The sequence below is a fragment of the Microcebus murinus genome, chromosome 3, assembly GCF_040939455.1.
Source record: "Microcebus murinus isolate Inina chromosome 3, M.murinus_Inina_mat1.0, whole genome shotgun sequence".
NCBI lineage: Eukaryota > Metazoa > Chordata > Mammalia > Primates > Cheirogaleidae > Microcebus > Microcebus murinus.
Window position 1 is genome coordinate 59709691 of NC_134106.1, and position 20953 is coordinate 59730643.

Here is a 20953-nt window from a genome sequence, read left to right on the forward strand (position 1 = left end):
AGTGTCCTCAATTTGACAGGGTGGGCTCTGAAGACAGGCCATCAGAACTCTGTGTCACCATGTCCAGCCCTGAGACACCTGGGACAGCCAGTCACGGCCACACTCACCCAGGTGAGTGGCCTCCCAGCTGTCCCACCCCCCACCAGGCTGAGCAGTTGTATCTCTCCCTCACCAGGGGAACCCACTCCTCCCGGGACCCCGTACAGACTTCTCTGGCCTCGAGGGACAGAAGAGCTTCCTAGTGGGCAAGCTGGACTGGGCATCGCCAACGTGAATGCTGGGAGGACCCTTTCAGTAAGGCCCAGAGGGCAGAGACCAGAGAGGCAAAGGAGACGAGTGTGAGTCGCCACGGTTTATTATGGAAGCCTATAAAAGAGCTATATCGAGTATTTCCAAAAATCACAAAATGCACAACATTCATTTTTTAATATGCAACGTGGAATATTATATACAGATTAAAACCACATGACAGCAAAAAACACTCATACGGCACCAGATTCATATCAAAACAACACACACAAGTGCTTTTTCAATATTAAAACAACTGTGATAAAAACATATTAATATTTTGAACCATGTTTACAATAGAGAAAAAAATTCATATTTTACTAAATAAAACAAATATTTAACAGCAAAAACTTTATACTAAATATCTATTTTGAATTATAACAAAAATAGTACTTATAATAGTTTATAAAGACAGACACAAAATTATAACATTTATGAAAAAAAAAAGTCTTGTGTATAAAATAATATTATAGCGATCTGGGCAGGGGCGGGGTGGTGCCATGAACACAAACGCCAGCGCCCAACATCAAAAGTGCTTCAATCTGCAAGCCCAGGGCAGGAGGAGTTTTGTGGGGGTTTTGTCTTTTTTAATATCAAGTTACAATAGTTAGGAATGGTGAGAAAACATCACACATCTAACACGAGCTCTATGAAACACACACGCAAACACACGGACACAGATACCGCAATACAGATCTACCGAGCAGAGGCGCAGGAATGGCAAGGGGAGGGTGCTGTCGGCCGGCCAGAGCTCTCTGTAGCTCTCTTCCTGTTGCCTTTGAGGCCCAGCGGGGCAAGTGATCCTTCTTTCCTCCCTTACAGGGGTCCCCAAAGCTTTTCCCTCTCTGCACCCCCCAGGCTGGCACCCCAAGGGAAGGCCCTAGGGGCCTCCCAGAGCCCTCTAGCCCCTGCCTGTCCCCAGGGCCACACCCAGAGTGCTCCCCGAGTGAAGTTGCACTTGCTGCCTGCCCTCCTAGTCAGGCAAAAAACACCTGGCTCAGGGCTAGGCGGATCACTTTAAAGGAAAAAGAACCTTCCAGACACTGGGCGTTTCTGTGGGTAACAGATTCTGGTACGCCATGCAGCTATTTTGCAGGCTTTGACGAGTCTTTACACATTTTGGCCTGTTTTACAGAATTGGGGGGAGGTTGGAGGGATCTTACTAATTTTTTAAAAAATTTCTAACTATTTTTGTCAAGAATGTCTGTTCGACGCTGATTTTTAGTAGTGAAAAGCAGGACGCAAATGAAACACTTGAGACTCGGGGGTTACGGAGCGGTCTGCGAGGTGTGCCCCCATTCCTACAGAGTCTGCTGTCAGACGGGGCGGGCTGGGGTCTGCCGTGGGGCTGCCCACTGGCCCCTGCCGGGGCGCTGAGCTGCTCGCAGCAGCAACTGGGGAATCGTCAAGTCCAGCTTTCTTCTTCTGTGCTTTCATTTTCTCGGAAAAGAGGACTCACTTATGACATCAAAACCCAATAGAGAAACATGGAAAGCAAAGAAAAATTTAAAAACAGACAAAATTGCTAGAGACTTGCCAAACGCCCTCAGACCATCTCGGGAGGCACCCCAAAACTGCCAACACTCAGAATGCCAGTGGCGGGAGCTACTCCTCTCTCCCCCAGTCATCCAGACTCGCCAGCTTCAACCCAATCCCTTCTGACAAATGGCACGTACCCTCGTCCTCAGCTCTCTCGGGGCTCTCCCTGCAGCCTGCCCTGCAGCTGCTCAAGGCCACATGGGCCTCGCTGGAGGCAGGGCTGCCTCTGCACTCACCTCCCCCATGCCTTCATCTCGTCCCCACTCCCCTGAGCTGGGCTAAACAGACAGTGGCACAGAGTAGAAGGGACTTCAAGGGCACCTTTCCAAGGGCTAAGGGCACAAGGTAAGGGGCAAGGAAGGGCAGACAGGGGCCCACGCCCCCCACCAGCAGAAAGAACCCATATCCTGCCCTGTACTCACTAGCCGGAGCAGGAGGCACTGGGTGCATAGTGGCTAAGCAGGGAGCCATGGCAGCCTCCAAATCTGCATGATCAGGGTTTTGACAGGACGGGGTAGGTGGCAATAGGCCATGGCCCCATCCCCCTCGAGGGGACAAGACAGAGGGGCTGAGTTTCAGCCTAGGAGTGAGGCTCTGAGGTTGAACTCAAAGTCTGGAGCCTGCGAAAGCTGCCCCACTGTGGGCCAAGGGGGCTGGGTTTGACCAGAGACCCCTTCCTCTCCACTCGCAGACGTCTTGCCTGGAACAGCTGGAACGGGGCTGGGGATGGAGGAGATGTTTGCTCCAGACCCCTGCATTGCTGAGATTCTCTATCAGGGAATAAATATAGGGGTGGGAGCCCATGAGCTGGGACCTTGGTTGGGTGTGTGTGTAGCAGGGAGCAGCTTGGCTAAGCAGGGGACAGGAAGATGGGGTGTCAGTGCGCCTGCCCAGGGCCACCAGGAAGGATGCTGGGGGACAGACCTGGGGCTCCTTTGCCCCAAGGTCAGAGGACAGAACAAGTAGCAGCAATAGTTAATTTCAAATGTCCAAACTGGCATGGCGGGGAGGTGGGTGGGGAGGCCCTCCAGGTTGGTGGCGCCCCTGCCCCGACCACGGCTGACTCCTGTTCTATTTATTACCCAGGATGCTGTTCTTCTGGCAGCCGCAGTGGGAGAGGCAGGAAGAGGGTGCTGAAGAGTGCGCCAAAGGAGGGGGCACCTCTCTTCCTGCCTCCCCAGCTCGATGGCCTGACCTCCAACTGAAAGGGTCTGGAAGGAACGAGGGAAGGGGGCGGTTGAGAACTTCACAAGCAAACACTGCAGCACAAGCGACACCTAACACTGTAACGGGCATGCAGAGCCCGGCCTCGCCCTGTCCCAGAAGCTGAGCTGGTGGGACCCGGGCAGCGCCTGGAGGGAAGCGGGAGCCAGGAGGGGAGCCCGTCCCCAGGAAGGGTGGGGCCCACTTGGCTTTGGGCAGGGTTTGCCAGGGAGGGGGGCCGGGTAGGGCAAGTACAGGGGCCGCTCGCCCTCCCGGGTTCGCCCTCTCCCATACACAGGTTTCTACCTCCCCTCACCCCCACCCCACGCCCGGGCTGGGCTGAGGCAGGTATGGCCGGAGCACGTTAGACGGTGGCGCTCAGCATGGCCTCCGTCTCTGGCAGGATCTTGTTCTGGTTGGAGTCCAGGCCAAAGAACTTGACGCTGAGGCCGTCCACGGGGTGCAGGACGGGGACCAGGGTGATGCGGGGGAAGGTCCGGGTGGCCAGCTCGAAGCGGCTCGTGCTGGCCAGCTCCACCGCCAGCACCTTCAGGAAGAGCTTGGCCAGGTGCTTGCCCAGGCAGGTCCGGACGCCGCCGCCAAACGGGAGGTAATGGAAGCGGCCGTCCTTGTCCTCGCTCCGTGCCTGACTGAAGCGGTCGGGGTCGAACACGTTCACGTCTTTGAACACGGGTGCTGTGTCGTGGGTATCTCGGATGCTGTACATGACGCTCCAGCCTTTGGGGATCTGGAAACCCTGGAGGGGAGATGGGAAAGGGGGGTGGGTGGTGAGAGCCAGGGGTGGCCAGAGGAGGCCCCAGGACTCCCTGCCTGCCTGTCCCCAACCCCAGATGTTCAAGATCTGCCTCTTCCTAGAGACACCTGTCACCCCCAGGCCCGGCCAGCCTCCCTGCTCAGCATGTTAGTCCCGGCTTATTTATAGCTGTTCACATGTGACACTCGGGTTGGCTTCCTCTGACTCTGCATTTGGGGCCACATCGCTCCCATCAGACTGCAAGCTCCCTGAAAGCAAGCACTGTCCCCCCATCAGACTGAGGTACCCGAACAGAAGGCTGGTCATCCTCATCTGTCAGCCCCAGCCCCCAAAGTGGTGCTCCCAGGGCCCCCCAGCCCGCAGCCCCACAGGGCCCAGCCTCACGTCGAGTTCAAAGGTCTGCAGCACGGTGCGGTAGCCGCCGGAGATGGGTGTGAAGAGGCGCATGACCTCCTTGATGACGCAGTCCAGGTAGCGCAGCCCGCCGAGCGTGTCGAGGTGCAGGGTGCCCTCGCAGGGGCAGCCGCCGCTGTGCAGGATGCCCTGGGCCCGCAGCTCCTCCCGTAGCTTCTCCAGCACGGCGGGGTGCTTCAGCAGCTGCATGATCAGCGAGGTGCTGGCGCTGGCTGTGGTGGCATAGGCCGCGAAGATCAGCTCCAGGGTCCCGTCCTGCAGCGGCAGAGAGGAGAGGCACCATTGGCCAACGGAGTTCAGCCAGGCGGACCTGGCATGAGGACAGGCCCATTCTGCCAGTGTGCCCCATGCCCAGGGTCATCCGTGCTGGGCCATGCTCACTTCCTGCTGTGATTTCTGCTTCCTCTGAGCCGCACGTGCCTGGGCATTGGGGCCACCATGGCACAGGGGTCACAGCCAGCCCCTGGCTGGGCAGGAGACACAACTGCTGTGGCCAGGCAGAGGCACTAGCCTGTTAGTCCCTTGGAGGCAGGGCCACTCCTCATTCACTGCTGGAATCCTGCCAGCCCCAGAGGCCTGATCGACACAGTGAGCTCCCAGAAGAAAAGGAACAAATCCTAGGCACTAGGCACTAGTGTGTGCATGTGTGCAGGAGGACATTGGGTTTAAACCTGGCCTTTCCACTCCCAGCCCCAGCTTCTCCTCCATCCCCAGGAGGAGAAAATCTGGTAGGTGTCAGGGGGGCTGATGGGGACTGGCAGGCAGCCTGGGGGCACACCCATGAAAACCTGAGATGAGGCTGCAGTGAGAAGGCTGAGGGAAGGTGACCCCTCCTCAGAGAACTTAAAGACCCTCCAGGGCCTTATGGGGAGTAGACATGGGGTGTAGGTACCCCAGGGCAAGGTCCCAGAAGGTCATCTCATTCCAAGCCCCCCATTTCGCAAATGTGGGCTCTGGGCCCAGAGAGGGGAGTGAAGGGTCCTGGTCCTTTACTTGCCATGGCCCCTACCAGTCACAAAACTCATAAAATGGAAGTCATTCCAGCCTTTTCCTGGCTCCCCAGGAAAAAAGTTGGAGCTAGAATACAGGGAGGCAAAGACAGGGGGGATGGGGAGTCTGCAGTGAGTGTCTGTGGGTACCTGGTGAGGAGAGGGACTAACGGAGTCCCCTCAAGTGGGACATGCACCCACAACAGGGCGGGCGGGAAGCCCATCTAGCCGGTGCCGGGCAGGATGGGAGAGCCTGCAAAGTGCCACCAACTTGGAAAGGCTGGGGGTGGAGGAGGTGCACTCAAATGTCCCCTGCTCCTCCCCAAGAGTCCAGGCAGGCCTCAAGCAAGTGGCTTCCCCTTCTGGGCCAGTGCTTCCCTCGGTAGCCTCCAGGGGTTGGGGACCATGAAATGAACTGAGACCCTTCCCAGCCCTGAGCTGCCTGCTGCACTGGCTGCTGGCTGCTGTGGGAAGACAAGGGCAGCCTGTGGCGTCCTACACAGGGGCAGGGATGATTGATCTCTGCTTCCAGTTTTGCCCTCTCCAGCCGCCACTCCAGCCGCCACTCAGAAAGCAGTGCAGAGTGAGGCCAGAGCAGGCAGAAAGGGCAGGCGCCTTTCCCGGGGGGAAGCCCCACCACGGAGCATGGCGCCTGCTGCCCGCTGGGGCAGCCGCAGCCCCCACCTTCAGCTCCTGCATGGTCATCTCCTTCCCGTGCTCCTTGCTGCTCTCGATGAGGATGTCCAGCGCGTCCGAGTAGTCCTTGCCCTGGGTGCACTGCAGCTTCTCCCGGATGGCCTTCTCCAGCCCCTTCTGCAGGGTCTGCCGGGCCTGAATGCCCTGAGGGGAGAAGGAGCCGTCACCATCACCCACACAGCCCACTCTCCCACAGACACCTCTCCCCTCTGTCCGTGTGCCCTGTGCCCGTCTTAGCATGGATGCCCGGCCTCCCCTCCTCCAGGCCCGGGGTCCTCACCCGCCGGTAGCCACTGAAGGGCAAGTCGACAGGCAGGGAGAAGACGTTCTCCACAAATTGCTGGTAGACGTCAAAGAGGTGCCCAAGGTCCTCCTCGGGAATGCTGAAGCCCAGCAGCACCCGGATGGCCATGCGGAAGGTGAGCTTCTGCGCCTCCTGGTACACGTTGATGGCCTCGGGGTGGCTGCTCCAGGCACGCAGCGTGTCCTGGATCACCAGCTGGATCTTGGGCAGGTAGCTCTCCAGAGCCTCATGGCTGAAGATCTTGGAGAAGACCTGGAGTGCAGAGAGGCAGCCGGGTGAGCTGGCAGCATGGCACGCCCTGGCCTGGCCCCGACTCTGCTTGGATGAGGCACCTATCCCATGACTGCACCCAGGGAAAATTCCAGGTCTCACACAATGGCAAAGCCTTAGGGACTGGTCAGTCCAGTTGCCAACAAGTCTGTGAGGGATGTGGCTGTGAGGGGCACAGAGGGGGTTGAGCAGGGCTGGAGCAGGGAGGCTGCCCTTCCACGCAAGGGCACACTCCCGAATCTCAGGACAAGGAGAGAAGCAGAACACAGGTGAGTGGAATGGACGGGGAAGAGGTGGGAAAGCAGTAGGTGGCTCTTCTACTCTATCAATGGGAGAGCAAGAGTATCTGAGGCTAGACCCCAAGTAGGACTTCCTAGGAACCAAAATTATTCTCACTCCCTGAGAAACACGTACTGGGAGTTTATTAATGGTTACGCCATTAAGATGTCTTCATCGTGGCCAGGTCTAGAGGTAGGGGGATGGGGGCAATGGCTTTCCACCCCACAAGATCATAAAGACAAACAGAAGCCCTTTTAATTCCCTGCGTCTTCCAGGACCATTTTAAGTGGGCAGTGAGTCCCTGCTTCCCTGTCCTCCCGTCTGGCTCAGCAACCCCCTTGCCGCCCTCCTCACGGAGATGCCCCCACACATGGTTTTCATCTGCAGGAGAGGGGAGGATGTCAGTTTATTTACTGACAGCCTGCGGGTCTCACTCATAACCAACAACTTCCATCTCCCCCAGAGCCTGGAGCAGAAGGGGGTGCCCCCCAGCAGCACCAGGGGAAAGGTCCCTGGGAAGGCCGAGAGGGGAGGGGCAGCGCGGGAGCCCCCCACTCTGCCCCGTGCAAACCACACACGCGCACCCGCCCTCCCCTCTGCCCCCCAAACACAACCGCCGCACAAACTGTAAATGTGAGAATTTCCCCTGCAGTCAGCTCGAGGAGGAAAGGTAACATTTTCCTGGCCTGGGCCCTGCATGGCTAATGGGAGGGCTGGTTTGCAGAAATAACAGTGCTGGCCCTTCAGTGGCCCAGCCAGGCACTCACAATAGCACTTTCATTCCGAAATTCCCGGCGGAGAGAGGGAGGGAGGGCAGGAGGCCGGTGAGGGGCAGAGAGGCCCGCACTGTTTGGGGCTGCTCCTGCTACAAAGGGACAGCCGAAAGGCAGAAGGACGATAGGAGGTCACCTAGGTCAACACAGGACTGGATGGGTCACTCACACCTTGCCTAGTTTTGAGGGTAACAGGGAACTTCCAGGAGGGACTCCAGCAGCCCCCTCCCTTCAGAGGGTTATGGATGAAAGCAGAGCTTGTCTACCTCAGCCCCCAACCCTGGTGTCCTCAGGATTCCAGTTTTGGCCCTTGGGCAAAGCGTCTTCGGGATGGAGTGGGCCCCCAGAGCCCAGCACTGGCCAACTAAGGGCCCTTACAAAACAGCGAAGAGGCCACACACAGGGTGAGCAGAAAGTGGTACCTGGGAGCTGAGCAGGCTCATCAGGAAACAACACAGAAGGCAGAAAAACTACTCTGCAGCTACCGGGCCTCTGTGGGGAGCTGGAGGTGTGGCAGGAGGAGCCAGCAAGGCCACGCCTGGCCCAGAGCTGGCCAGCCCAGGACAGAGTAGGGGTTCTGTCAAGGAGGGCACAGGGTAGGGTCTGGCCAGGGCTCCCAGACATGGGAAACCTAGGCCCAAAGATGGGTCTGTGGAGGGGGAGAGGGGGCAGAGGCCACGCCCACCAGGCCCAGCCAAAGTCAAAGCCAGCTGGGCTCCGAAATGCAGCCAGGCGATGGGAAAGAGACCAGGCACCCAGAGACCTGAGCTTTGGCCACGAATCCTTCACCAACTAACTTCTTCTGTGATCACAGCGAAGTCCCCACCCCTCCCCCAAGCCTCAGTTTCCTCATCTGTAAAATGCTGACGTTGAACCAGGTTATCGCTGGGGTTGCTTTCACTCCACCAAGCACATGAGCACCACTGTCCACTTGCCCTTAAGTAGACGCTACCCCCGGGGTAGCCCAGAGCCTAGCAATGCTCGAGTCACCTAGAGAGGGCCTACCAGGCCCCACTACACAGCCCACACGGGCCACGGCGGCCCAAGAGGGGCCATCCCGGGGTTTCCCATGGGGAGCGCGGAGGGCGCCCGCCGGCGCTGGCGAGCTCTGCCCTGCCCGTAGGTTGCATTCCCTGCGCCCTCTAGCGACGGCCGGCTGAATCGCTCCTATTCTGGCCTCGGGGGCCAAGAGGGGCAGGGACCACCGAGGAATAGAGAAGGACCAGGACAAGGAACCTGGGAATGAGAGGAAGGACTTCAAGGGCAGGAGACCCACACCGGGCCCTGGGGTGGGAAGAGGTGCTGAGCAATGCTAGGAGCTGGAATGTCCCAAGAAACCCACTGCCACCCTGCACCTTGCAGGCGCTGGGGGCTGGGGACTCTGGAAAGAGAACTGAAGCCGGACCAGGGCCCCTGTCTTGACCAGCCTCTGACTTGCCCAGTGATGGCCCCAGGTCACTGCCCCCTCTGGAGCTCAGTTTCCCCATGGGTTCATGAGGAGTCCAACTGGATGTTCTGAGGTCCCTTTCCACCTGGCTGTCCCATGATTCTCCTCAGAGCACCCCCGACCCCAGGAGGAGAAACTGCCCAAATGAGAAGCCAGGCAAAGGCAGGTGGTAGGCACTTTGGCCCAAGGGGCTTTGCTCAGAGGTCACTGAGTCCAGGCCCCTGCCTCTGGCCCAGCTGTTCTGCAGGCATTGGGGCCTCCCAGGTGCTGGGAAGACTCCAGGGCCGCATCCCTGGGTTTGTGCCCAGGGTTAACAGCACAGGCACTTCCCAAAGCTGGGAGGATCAGAAACCACCACCCACCACAAAGGACAGGCAGAGGCAGAGGTGCCGGTAGGGCACAGGAGCCTGGGCCATGTCTGGGCGGGCTGGGTCTGAGGAGCTGCCCGCAGGTCAGGACTTGGGCACACTGGGAAGGTGCCCAGGGAGCAGCTCAGTGTGAAGAGAGGAAGGGTTCCCGGCCCCCAGAGCCGACTTTCCTGACCACAGTCATCACAGAAGCCAGGGCTGCTTTGTTTCCCTCCGGGGCTTCCCTGGGAATTCCCAAAAGTGAGCCAAGAATGCCGGACAAAGGTCACTGGGAACCAGCCCAGGCCCAGGCCACTCCCTGCAGAGGGAGCCTCAGGGCAAGGGCAGGAGGGAGGATGGCTCCCACCTTGAGGGATGTCACCAGTTTCCCCTCAACACAATAAGCTCAAGAGCCCCATCCTGGTTCTCTTCCTCCCTCCAGAATGTGGGCCAATCTCCCAACTAGGGTCTGGTGATACCACCCGGGCTTGTCAAGGCTCTAATGCCCTATAATTGTTTCTACAAATGCTTTCTCCCTCCCAGCTAGCCCTCCCCCATCCCTCCCACCTCTCATCCAATGCCCCTGGGAGGAGGGTCACTCTGAAGCCCATGGCCCTGTGTGCTGTGCCTACTTGGCCAGGTAACCTCCCCCTTCTCCGCTTGTGGCGGTGGATGGACGGTCAAATAGATAGGCAGCCACGGGAGCAGGAAAAGCCAGAGAGGGAACCCACTGCCTTGGCCAGTGACTCAGACTGGGAGGAATGGAAGCGGCTGCCCAAGAGGGGTGGGGGCCCCCGGCAGGCCACCCGGCCAAGCCACCGGAGCCGCGGCCTGCAGAGTGGAAAGAATAACAGAGGGCGGGCAGCTGCCGCGGCAGCCATCCGCACAGGGGTGACGCCAAGGTGTGTACTTTACACCCAAGCAAGGGGGGAACAAGAGAGGACGTCATCTTCCCAGCTGCCTGGCATTGCCACTGGGCTTCAGCTTCACCCTGGCCCAGTGGAAATGCCAGGCAGCTTCACCCAGGGTTGTAAATGCCGAAGCCTGGTGTGTGGGGCTGGGCACACTGGTCGGGAGGTGCTGGCCCAGACCCCTGCCACCAGCCTGTGCATGCCCCTTCCCAGCGTTGGTGGCAACGGAGTGCCTGTCCTCTATCTGGCTCTAGCTATAATCATCTCACCTCAAGACCTGCTTCCCACCGCCCCAGCTCCTCCACACACACAGCGAACACCAGGCAGGGCGGGGAGGCAGCACTGGCGGAATCTGGAAGGGTTTGCCCAGACGCTCTCATCCCTCCCTCTTCCTTGGAAAGCTGAGGACCAGAGGGGAAGGGCCCTCCAAGGTCACAGTGCAGGGCATGACTGGCCATAGCCAGCAGAGTCCCTGAAACCCCTGCCTCCCACCACTGCAGACCCCATCGAGCTGCCCTCTGCCAGCCCTGATAGGCTCTGAATTTATCTAAAGGTCCTGAAAATATCCTCCTCTATTGCCTAAGTTTATTCTAAGGATGAGGCTGGCTGTTCTGGCCACTCTGGTTTGTTCTCAGCATTTCCCAGGCCCCTGGAGTCCCTTCCTTTTATGCCTGGGGAACCCAGGATGGACACCGCGGCTGGCACAGAGGCTAGGGCCAGAGCAGACCCCAGCCAAACCTCCCCACTCCCCGCCAAGGCCACATTTGTCTTCAAAGGCTGGGAGAGTAAACAGACACATCAGCATCACAGCCTTGGACCCCTCTCTGCCCTGAGAGAAGGACACAGAAAAGAGGGACAAAGAGAGGTGGTAGCCCCCACGCCCAGCCCGCCCACCAGCCTGCTGCCTGGCACAAGGGCAAGCAGAGGGAGGCACCCACTCCCAGGCGCCCTGGCAGCTGACCATGGGCTCCCTCCCCCGCTGACCTTCAGAGAGATCCGCTCCTGCCACCACCCCCTCAGCAGCCCCTGCGCCCACCACTGGTGCTACAGTAACTTTTGTGTGAAGGACTTGGGTTGGCAGAACAAAGGCCCTGTGCCTATGCCAGGGGCTGGGGCAGAGCTCCCAGCAGCAGGGCTGCCTGGCCCTGCCACCAGCCTTCCCATCTAGTGCAGGATGGAGCTTCTGAGAACTCCTAGAGCCAGGTGTGGGCCAGCCGACCCCCAGGACCCCACAACCACGGGCACCTGGCCCTGCCCTCCTGCTCTCTCCATCCCAGGATGCACAGGGTTTCTGAGAGGAGTGTGATGACCCTGAGCCTGACCTCTACCCTCACTCCAGGACGGGGCCCAAAGGCCAGGTCAGTGAGGGATGGTGGGGGGGCAGGCAGGGCTTCTTGATCCCCACCTCCAAAGCCTGTTCCCCCACCTCTGCCTCAGGCACCCAGGCCCTGCAGGCAGGGGTCTGAGTAGAAAGGGCAAGATGACCATTCCTGGGGGCTCCCCAGTCCAGGGACTCCAAGACTAAGTGTTGTCCCTGAGATATTCTCCAAGTTCCCGGAGGGCGTCTCAGAGGCACTGTCCAGGATGTCCTGAAGGAGATGGCCTCTTGGCACAAAGAGGCCTGGCCCTATCTCTAAAGGGAAAGAGGAAATGCCTAATCCTGGTGTGTGGGGCTGGGTGTTGGAAGCTTCTAGAACTATCCCCCGACTCCTCCATGTCTCTGACAACCCTTTCACCCCCACCTTCCTAACTGGATTCCATCCACCCTTGAAGGGTAATACCAGCCTCTCTACACACAAAGAGAGATGGGGTTCCTCCCCCATCCACCAGAGACATCCCAGGCCCTGGGTGGGGGAGGGGTAACCAAGGAGGAGGGAGTCTGAGGCCCTGGCTGTAGTGACACAGGCCTGGCTTCCAGAGATGATTCTGTTAGACTGGGCAAGACTTTCTGGACTTTTTCCCTGGCAACCCCACCCTGCTGGCCCTAGACCACCAGGGCAGCCAGGGCAAAACACCTGGCGTGCAGTGATGGCAGTGAGGAGCCCCTTCCCAGCACATCTGGCCAGACCTCCCAGAGAAGGGGTGGGCCACCAGCCCCAATGGAAACAGTGACGCTTCTAGTTCCCCACCAGCCGGGCCCCAACATACCTGGGCCCCACTTCCTGCACGTACCTCCTAAGCAGGCTCGGCCTGGCCCAGCAGCCCACACTCCAGCCAGGCCCCTGACTGCAGCATGGGCTGGATAGGGCAGTGGGAGAGGCACACAGCAGCCCCCACCTTGGCCACAGAGTCCACCAGGTACTGGATCCAGCAGACTGGCCATTCTCTCCAGGACCCACGTAGACATATATTTAGAAAGAGAGCCCCTGAGGATTCTTATCCCTCCAGCCACGCTACTTCTTGAGGGTGAGGATCAAGTTTCCCACTTCTATGTACCTAACCCCAGGCCTCCCAGGCCTTCCGTGTAGTCCAGTAAAGTTAGGTTTAGAGATCATCCATCAGAGAGACTGGGGGGGGGTAGGATCCTTTTGTCTAGCTGACTACCCATTTACCACACAACACACACACATGCACCCCACATAGCAAGCACACAATCAGTACACACAAAGAGACGGCCCCTGGATTTGGTTCTCAAGCCCCTCTGCCAGCATGAACTGGCTTCTGGCGACTCTATACCCTTAAGGAGCCAGAGGGCCAGGTGCTGCGTGCAAATAGGGAGACCATCTGCAGCTCGCCCAGGGTCCTCAGTCTCTGCCCCCATCCCGGCCTTATTCCTATCCCACCTTCTTCCTTCCCTACATACTCCTAGGGGACTGTTCGTCAGTGCTCCCCCTTTCCTCCTTCCCTCCCCTGCAAATGGACATTATAGGCCAAAACCTTGGGGCTTTCCAGACAGGCCCTCCCCAGCCGGCACCTGGAGGCCCAAGGCTAAGTCAGGCAGAGGGTGGGTGGAACCCCAAGGCCTCAGGGTCTCTCACTTTGGTCCTGGCCAAGCCTTTCTCCTAGCACTCTCTACCCACCCCAGCTGCTGGCAGCCCCCAGCCAGCAGGACTGAGTAGGGTTCTTATGTGGTGGCCCAGAAACAACTATTCCCATGGAAGCGGAAGGCCTCTGTTGCAGGCTCTACACTGCCTTTTCCTTGCTTCCTGACTGGGTTCAAGTCTCCATCAACCTCTCCAAGGCTTCTGTGAAAGGGGACAATAATTCCTTTCTTGTCAAAGGCTCTACAAAGATGAAACGAGAAAGCAAGCAGCCATCTGCTCTGGAGCTGGATCCCTGAGTCTCAGTTGTCTCCTCAAGCTGTGGAATGGGCCTTTGGTGGTGCCACCAAGACTAAGGGAGAAATAACTGTCCAACACAGTCAAAAAGCCTCATTCCTAGACCCACGGCCCCTCCCAGCCACTCCCCAGAACACCTGCCCCCCAAGCCCCATCGGTCCCCAGGCTGTGTTAACTGCCTCCAGCTCTGAGTGAGGCAGATGGAAGAGATGACTTTGGGAGCCCTTTTCCAGTTCCTGAAATACGCGCCTTATTAGGGAACTGGGGTGGGTGGGGGAGGCACGAAAAGATTTTCCTTCTTTTGTCTGCCATGGAGAATTACCCTTCGCAGGCTGTTCAGAGAACATCAAATACTACAGGATGCGTCAGCGAGCAGCACAATCCCCCACGGCCACTTCGCACATGGACTCCCGGCCCAGGGAGCTGCCCCCTCCCTCTCCCGGACTCGAGCCCATCCACTGTTCGGGAGATGAGAGGCTGCCTCTCCTCTCCTTCAGGTTTCAACCCCGGATGAGTCCTCTGACCCAACGGAAAAAAATGGAGTGGAGGAGGTCGTGCAGCCTCCCTCCTGGCGGCTTCAAGCCCGCAGGCCGGCGCCCCGCCCGCCCGCCGGCTCAGCTTTCGGGTTACTGCAGTTCAAACAGCACGTGCCGGCCGCGCTCCGAGCGCGGCGGCGGCGGCGCGGCCCAGAGGGGGCGGGGAGGCTTGCTCCGTGCGCGCTGGCTCGCCGCCTCCGCGCCTCTTCCAGTCGCTCGGGAAATCCACAGGATAAACACCCACTTTCTCTTCCTCTTTGTGTGTGGAGGGGTGCGCTTTGATCCCCGCCCGCGCCTCGGCTGCTACCCCACCCCTTGCCTGCACCCCAGTGTCCAGGCCGGTGCTCACGGCGGTCCAAAGCTCCCCTCACGTCTCCCTGACCAGGCCCCGCAACAGGGCCCACGAGGCGCCCTCACCCCTCAGCCCCGCGCCTGTCCGCGTCTCCCTTAAAGCAACCTGTGGTAGGAGGGCCAAGTTTGATTTTAGGATGAATTCCTGGGGGAAAGTGGTGAAAAGGAAAGGCGCTGACCAGCTGTCCTGCTCCCTTCTTTTTCCAGTTATGTGGAGCACAGCAAGGACAGGCGGTGGACACCTCAGACCCCGCACTTTCAAGCTCTGTCCAAAGCAACCTGGCTGGCGGTGTCCACCGCGCAGTGGGCCAGCAGGAGGGTGGACCAGTAGGAGGCCTGTGCAGGCCCTGGATCCAGGCTCAAAGTCCTCTAGACGGGGGAACTACGGGGTCCTCAAGCACGGTGCGCAAAGGGGGAACGTTGATTCGGGTGGGGACGTGCTGTGGATGCCCATGAACTCCTTTCACCGAGGGAGGGAGGAGTGTAGAGTTCTTACCTTGCGCTTGTTGCGGTGGATGTCGCCGATAGAGTTGGCCACCGTGTTAGGCCCCAGAAGCATGCGCGTGCTTCGAGGCCACTCGGTGCTCACGAGGTGGTGCTCGCCCATGAGGATCTTGCGCACGTTTTCCGCGCCCGTCACGCGTATCAGCGGCCGCCCCAGCAAATGCGTCTTGAACACGTTGCCGTACTTCTCCCTCCGCGACGACTGGAAGCCAGAACCCTGCAGGAGCCACACAAGGGACCTCTCTAAGGGTGCACGTCTCCAGAGAGCTCGCGGGGGAGGGGTAGCGGCCTCCAACTCGGGGCACCAGCCACCTGCCCCTCCCCCACCAAGTACACAGACACGCACGCAGGTTTTATTTTTCACGGCGTGCACAAGAACTGGGAAGTAGGGCCTAGAGAGGATAATAAATAATGCAAGGAGGCGGGAGGCCCAGGGGCACCCCCAGGAGGCTGTTTTTCAGTAATGACTTTCGGGAGGGAAAAGGTATCCCGGACAGCTGGACCTAAAGCTAAAGTCTCCAACCCCCACCTTCCCACCCCCACCCAGCGCTTGGAGCCTCTCGGAATAAATATTTCCAGGCTCCGGGCCACGGGCTGGCGAGACCCCGCGGGGTGGCCGCAGGCCAAAGATTATTTATAGCGGTGAGCGGTCGGTGCCCAGAGGCAGTCACTACAGATGGGGGGGGTGGTTCCTCCGTTCTCCGGTGTGGCCTGCGCAGGGACCCGGCAGCTCTCCGAGAGCTCTGCAAGGTGGGGTCACGGGCCCACAGCCGCGGTTTCCCTAAAGCATTTTGCCCTGGAAATAACTGAGGCGGACTTTCGTGGCCGCCGGGGAGTTTGGTGTGGGAGCGCGGCGGACGGCGCTTCCCGCGGGGCGGGCAGACCCGGCGGGGCGACCCGCGCAGGTAACCGGATCCCGGCGGCGGAGGCGGCGGCGCTAGTCGAGAATGGCGGGGCCCTGGCCGGGTCTAACGCTCCAAACAGCAGGCGCAGCCCGCCCGGCGCGAGTACCGGAAGCCGAGGGGACCTCAGAGGGGCGGGGGCAGGGGCGCCCCGCTCACCTTTGACGTCGCGCTCACTACCCCACCCCACGTTAACCCTTCTTCTGCCAGGGCAGCACTGAGTGAGAAGGGGAGGACTGCCACCTGTCCAGTCTCCGCCTGCCCGCCAACAGAAGTACGGACGTATCCAGCTACGCACCCCCGAGCGGACAGCTCGGCTCCCCCTCTCCTGGATTGGTCCCCCTCCTCACTTTCCTTTCTTTCACGGAAAACTATTCTCCAGCTAGATGTGTACACACCCCAGCACAGCCGAAAAGTGACTCTGCAGAACTCGGATTCCCTAATCACTTTTCCACATGCGCCTCGGGCCCGGCTCGCGACAGGGAACGAGCCGGGAACCGCCGCGCCGCCAGGAGGGGGGCCGGGCCGCGGGGGATGCTGCCCGGCTCCCAGGCGGGAGGGTGGGGGGAGCTGCCCCAACTGCGCAGCCGTCCGAGACGGCCTGTACCCCTTTAAGAAAAATCAAGGTGGAGGTGGGGTGCGACAAGGAGGGGGCGAGGAGCGGGGTTCCCTCCTTTCGTCTGCTACACGCGTCTCCCGCCTCGGTCTGACCCTCCGTCTCTCCTCTCCTTCTTTTCCTCTGTTATTCTTTTCTTTCAACACAAAAGTTAGGCTGTGAATTTTCCGAGGTCGCCGCCGCCTCGCCCCCACCCCCTGCCTCTGATCTGCCTAACTGTAATTAAAGTGCGTTTTTTGTGGCATTAATAAAGAGTTATTTGTCCGCTGTTTCCATGGTCTTCACAAAGAGGACTTTCATAGGGGCGGCCGCTCGGGCCGCGAGTCCAATTTATACAAAAATGTTGTATTTTTAGCCCTGGGCTCTGTTTAGATGGCGCTCGGTGGAAACGGAGAGCCCTTGGAGGTCCCCCCGTAAAATCTGATAAATGACTCCGAAGAAATAACGCTAGGATTCAGAGGGCTCTCATTAACTCCTTCGGCGCTCCCGGCACGCACCCCCTTATTTCCCTCCACCTACGCGACCTAGGGCCCCCGTTGTATGGATGAGAGGAGCAGGTTCCCCCCTCCCCAACTTCTGTGTTGGCTGGACGCGGCCCCCCAGGGGCCTTTGTGAGATAAGGAGAAAAAGGTCAGGGGGACCTTGAGGGGGGCAGATAAAGGTCAGGAAACGGGGTGGGGGGGCGGTGACAGACCGTGGATTCCGCAGACTGGCTGCAACAAGGCGGGAGCCTTTGCCCGAGTTATTTTATTTCCTAAATTGGCGGCCAAAAGCCTAAACCACCGCCACAGTTAACCCTTTAAGTGTGGTGGCAAGGGGGAGGCTCTGGGGATTTCTTTGCGGGGAGGAGTAGTCGGATTGGTTGAAGCGAACCCCACCCCATTGCACGAATAACCCCAAAACGATACAGGGCCGACTCCGGGACAGGGAAAGGCCACAGGACGGAGGAAGCTCGCGTCCTCCTCCCCGCCCCCGCTCCGCTGTCATTAGGCCGGGGGCGGGGCGGGGCGCGCGCGCACGGATTGCACGCGTCTGTTAATTTCAAGCCAAGCTTTCGCACCTCTAAACCCTCAGGTCCGCGCTCACCTTTCGCTCCACCTCTCCAGTGCCGGAATCGTCTGTTTCTAGACATCCATGCTCCCCCTCATCCTCATCATGACCCATCGGACAAACTCGCTTGCACACGTACACACGAACACAGCTCCCGCGGTAACCCCAGAGGCGCCCCCACCCCCAAGAAAAACCCGGTGTGTATCAAATTGCAAAAGCGATTGTCTAGCACTTGATGAGGTTAACTCCAGGTTAACCTCCCCATTACCTACCTGGGTCTGGTCCCTAACGCGTCCCACCCCCATTTTCACCAGCAGAGTGAGGTTGTGCAGCGTCTAACAAGCACACACCTCTCCCAAGTTTCTCTCCTGCTAAACTGTCCCCACCCAATAAGTAAACAGACCCTTTTCCCCGAAAGCCGAGAGCCCTCTGGTCTCTGGCTTCTCATTTTCCTCGGGTTACCTTCTTCCTCTTCCACCACAAAACACACACACTGGAGCGAACCGCGGACCGGGGCAGTAGTACCTGGAGCAGCAGGCTACGCAGCAGTAGTTTTAAAGGGGCAATTCAAGCTGCCACCCACCCCATCCTACTCTCCTGAGTCAGTTTTCGGCTCCCAGCGACACAGCCAAAGCGCAGGAAGCCGACGGCGACGGGGGCGTGGAGCGCGAAGGGGAGGCAAAAGCAGCTCAGGACCCGACGTCCCCTCGGACTCGCACGCCGGGAGCCCCCAGGGCGCTCCACGCACCCCTGCTAGGCCGCCCACGACCGGGGCAAGTCATTCCTGGGAGCTCCCTCTGGTCCGGGAACCCCTCTCACCAGCTCTCTGAACCTGCTCACCGGGCGCCAGTGGTCTCCGAACCAGGCTGCGGGCGGGCAGAGGAAGCCCGGGCGGTTGAGTCTGGGAGGAGGGAAGGGGCGGGGCGGGGACCAGTGTCTTCAGGCTCCCGGCGCCCCCTGGCCGGCCCGCGGCTCCGTCGGCCCGAGCTCGCAGCTAGCGGACCCCGGAGAGCAGCGGAGAGCGCGCGCCCTTACCTGTAGCAGCCAGTGGCCGGTCTCTCCGATGAGCGGGAAGCCCATGGAACCCTTGGGGATGGGCAGCTTGCAGCTCTTGTCGCGGGTGGCAGCCCAGCGCAGCTGCCACAGCTGCTGCGACACGGCCAGTAGCAGCGTCACGGACACCAGGCACGCGGCGAGGGTGGCCAGCGCCGACACCAGCTCCAAGCCCTCAAAGAGCATGTTGGCGGCCGCTCGCTCGGGGGATTGGCTGCGCTGGCCCCGGCGGGGGAGGGGAGGGCCGGACGGGAGGGGACCGGAGCGGCGGGGGAAGGGAGGCTGCGGCCGGGGGTCCCAGCACCTCCAGCCGAAACAGAGGAGAAGGAAGGGGCCGAGGGAAGGGGAGTGGAGGCTGCAAGGGGAGCGGAGAGAGGGAGAAAAAATGCCTAAAAGAAGAGAGAAAGGAGACACGAGGCAACTGGGGTGTAACTTTGTTTGTTTGTTTGTTTGTTCCTTTATAGCGGGCTTAGGGGCTGCTCAAGGGGTGGTGAGATGAAGCCGTGAATCAAGCTGGTGGATTTGCTCTCCCCGCAACCATCACACTCGGAAAACTTTGGAAAACTTTGTCCAGCAGGAGCCTCTTTCTCGTAAGCCCCTTCCCCTGCTTGGAAAAAAAAAGAAGGGGGGTAGAGAGCTAGTGGAGAGAAAGTGCGATTTGTCAAAAGTATTCCCCCAAAATTCCTAGGGGGGGAAAGGGGAGAAAAATCCTGAATGCAAAAATTCCAACGAACCCAGAAACTTTGGGGGCGAGGCGAGTGGAGAGGCCCGAGCCCAGCGTTCTGGGCAGCCCCAGGCGGCGCGCCCGAGCCTCAGAGACGCCGCGGCACCCCGAGGCGGGCGAGGCGGGCGCGGCGGGCGAGGCGGCGAGGCGGGCGCAGCGACCGGAGCGCGGGTGCGGAGCCGGCGGGCCGCGGCCGGGACGGGACGCAGCCGGCGACAGAGCCCCGGGCGGGCGATGGGGCGGCGGCAGCGGCGGCGGCGGCGGGCGGGAGGGGTGAGGCGGGGTGGGGTTGGAGGAGGAGGTGGAAAACCCGAGCTGGGCTATTGTATCAATTAAGAAAAGGCAGTCCGTCCCGGGACGCGGTCTCTCGGCTCTGGAGTTGCTGCTGGGGGAAGAAAGGGGGGAAAAGGAAAGGAAGGCAAGAGGAATGAAAGAGGGGAAAGGCAGGAGGCAGGATTTCAGGGCTGGTGGTTTTAAAAGCTTCTCTCAATGTGAATTTGCGTCCTAAGCGAGCCAATGCGTGTGTTTATATAGAGGCGGGAGGCTGCCAGCATCCCCCCACCCTCGGCGCTCACAAAAGCTGGAGGCGTGGTGAGAGGCCGGCCCGCGGCCGGAGCGTGTGAGCGCAGGCCGGCCTCCCGCCCCGCCCCGGCCGCCCGCCGCCCGCCGCCCGCCGCCCGCCCGGGACCCACTTGTAGCCGCCGCAGGATCAAACTCAGTTCACCTCTCGCCTCCTCTTCTTTCTCGCCGGCGTCTCGCTGAGCCCAGCACCTACAGACGGACGAGATGAGACACACGCGCGCGCGAACACACACACACTCACAGTGCGCACACGCTTAGTGCCCGCTCGGCTGCTAGGCTACTTCCCTCCCTCCCAGGTCACTAGCCCCCTCCTCCCGCTCCGGGCAGTCCCGCGTGGGCCGTAGCCCGGGCAGCAGAGGTCCTGGCCAGACCATCCCCTTGACGGGGGGGGGGGCAGGGGGGCGACAGCCAAAGCCCCTGAACCTAGGGGCTAGGGTCTTACCCTAGGGTCCCGAACTTCCAACCGGCTGGCTCTTATCTCCCGGAACCCCTCATTTGCTGTCCCAATCCCTTCCTACCGCAGTCCCCCATCCCGAACCCTACATCCCCAAACCTCAGATCCCACGGTACTCCCCCACATATGTCTCTTCCCTGCAGGACCCTGGGGTTGCCGGTCCGCGTCCGCGTCCCGGGCTGCTAACTCTGCAGCCCCTCCCCTCGAACACCTGGAGACCTCCTCCCGTTTGCAGTCCCTGTCCACGGCCCGCAGCGACTGAGGACGCCCCGATGCTGGTCCCGGCGAGTGTCCCTCGCCCGGACAAATGCGGCGGCCCGGGTACCCAGAGGCGGGAAGAGAAGGGTACAAAGGTTCATTGATACAAATGAGTAAATAAACATGCCGAGTGAGCGCGGCCACCTTTCAGCGCTGGTCGCAGAGGGCCCGGCGCGCGTGCCTGTGTGAGGTGTGCGTGTGGCCCGGGGCCGCATCTGTGTGTGCGCGCGCGTGTCCTTGCGTCGGCCCAAAGTCTGGGTAGTGAGGTGTGTCTGCGGGGGTGTGTGTTCTCTCTAGAGCCGTGTGTCTGTGTATCCACGCATGTGTCTGTCCTCTGGCCTGTCCTAGGAACCTGTGTTAACACGGAGCTATGCGTAGCAGCCCGACATCTGTCTGTCTAGCTAACGCCC

At 60.1% G+C, this 20953-nt stretch overlaps 1 protein-coding gene and 1 long non-coding RNA gene across 2 annotated transcripts; one reads left to right on the top strand and one right to left on the bottom strand.

The window, feature by feature from the left end:
• Positions 1-339: 339 nt before the first annotated feature.
• On the bottom strand, positions 340-19015 carry CYP26B1 (cytochrome P450 family 26 subfamily B member 1). The gene is made up of 6 exons (XM_012750201.3): positions 18508-19015; positions 14897-15121; positions 6185-6460; positions 5893-6048; positions 4190-4474; positions 340-3787 (listed from the first exon to the last, which is right to left on the bottom strand). Exons 1-6 carry the CDS (start codon positions 18709-18711, stop codon positions 3395-3397), a joined length of 1539 nt encoding a protein of 512 aa, XP_012605655.1. The 5' UTR covers positions 18712-19015; the 3' UTR covers positions 340-3394.
• LOC142870048 (uncharacterized) lies at positions 18563-20668 on the top strand. The gene is made up of 3 exons (XR_012918582.1): positions 18563-18657; positions 18990-19115; positions 20429-20668. It is a non-coding gene; the product is annotated as an uncharacterized LOC142870048 (long non-coding RNA).
• The last annotated feature ends 285 nt before the right edge of the window (positions 20669-20953 follow it).

What these genes read in the sequence shown, in the direction of transcription:
- CYP26B1 (XM_012750201.3), bottom strand. Translation starts at nt 18,711, where the DNA reads ATGCTCTTTGAGGGCTTGGAGCTGGTGTCGGCGCTGGCCACCCTCGCC. An exon ending in CCTTCAGTGGCTACCGGCGG is followed by an intron (nt 6,049 to 6,184) that starts GTGAGGACCCCG and finishes TTCTCCCCTCAG; the next exon opens with GGCATTCAGGCCCGGCAGAC. An exon ending in TGCAGACCTTTGAACTCGAC is followed by an intron (nt 3,788 to 4,189) that starts GTGAGGCTGGGC and finishes TCTCCCCTCCAG; the next exon opens with GGTTTCCAGATCCCCAAAGG.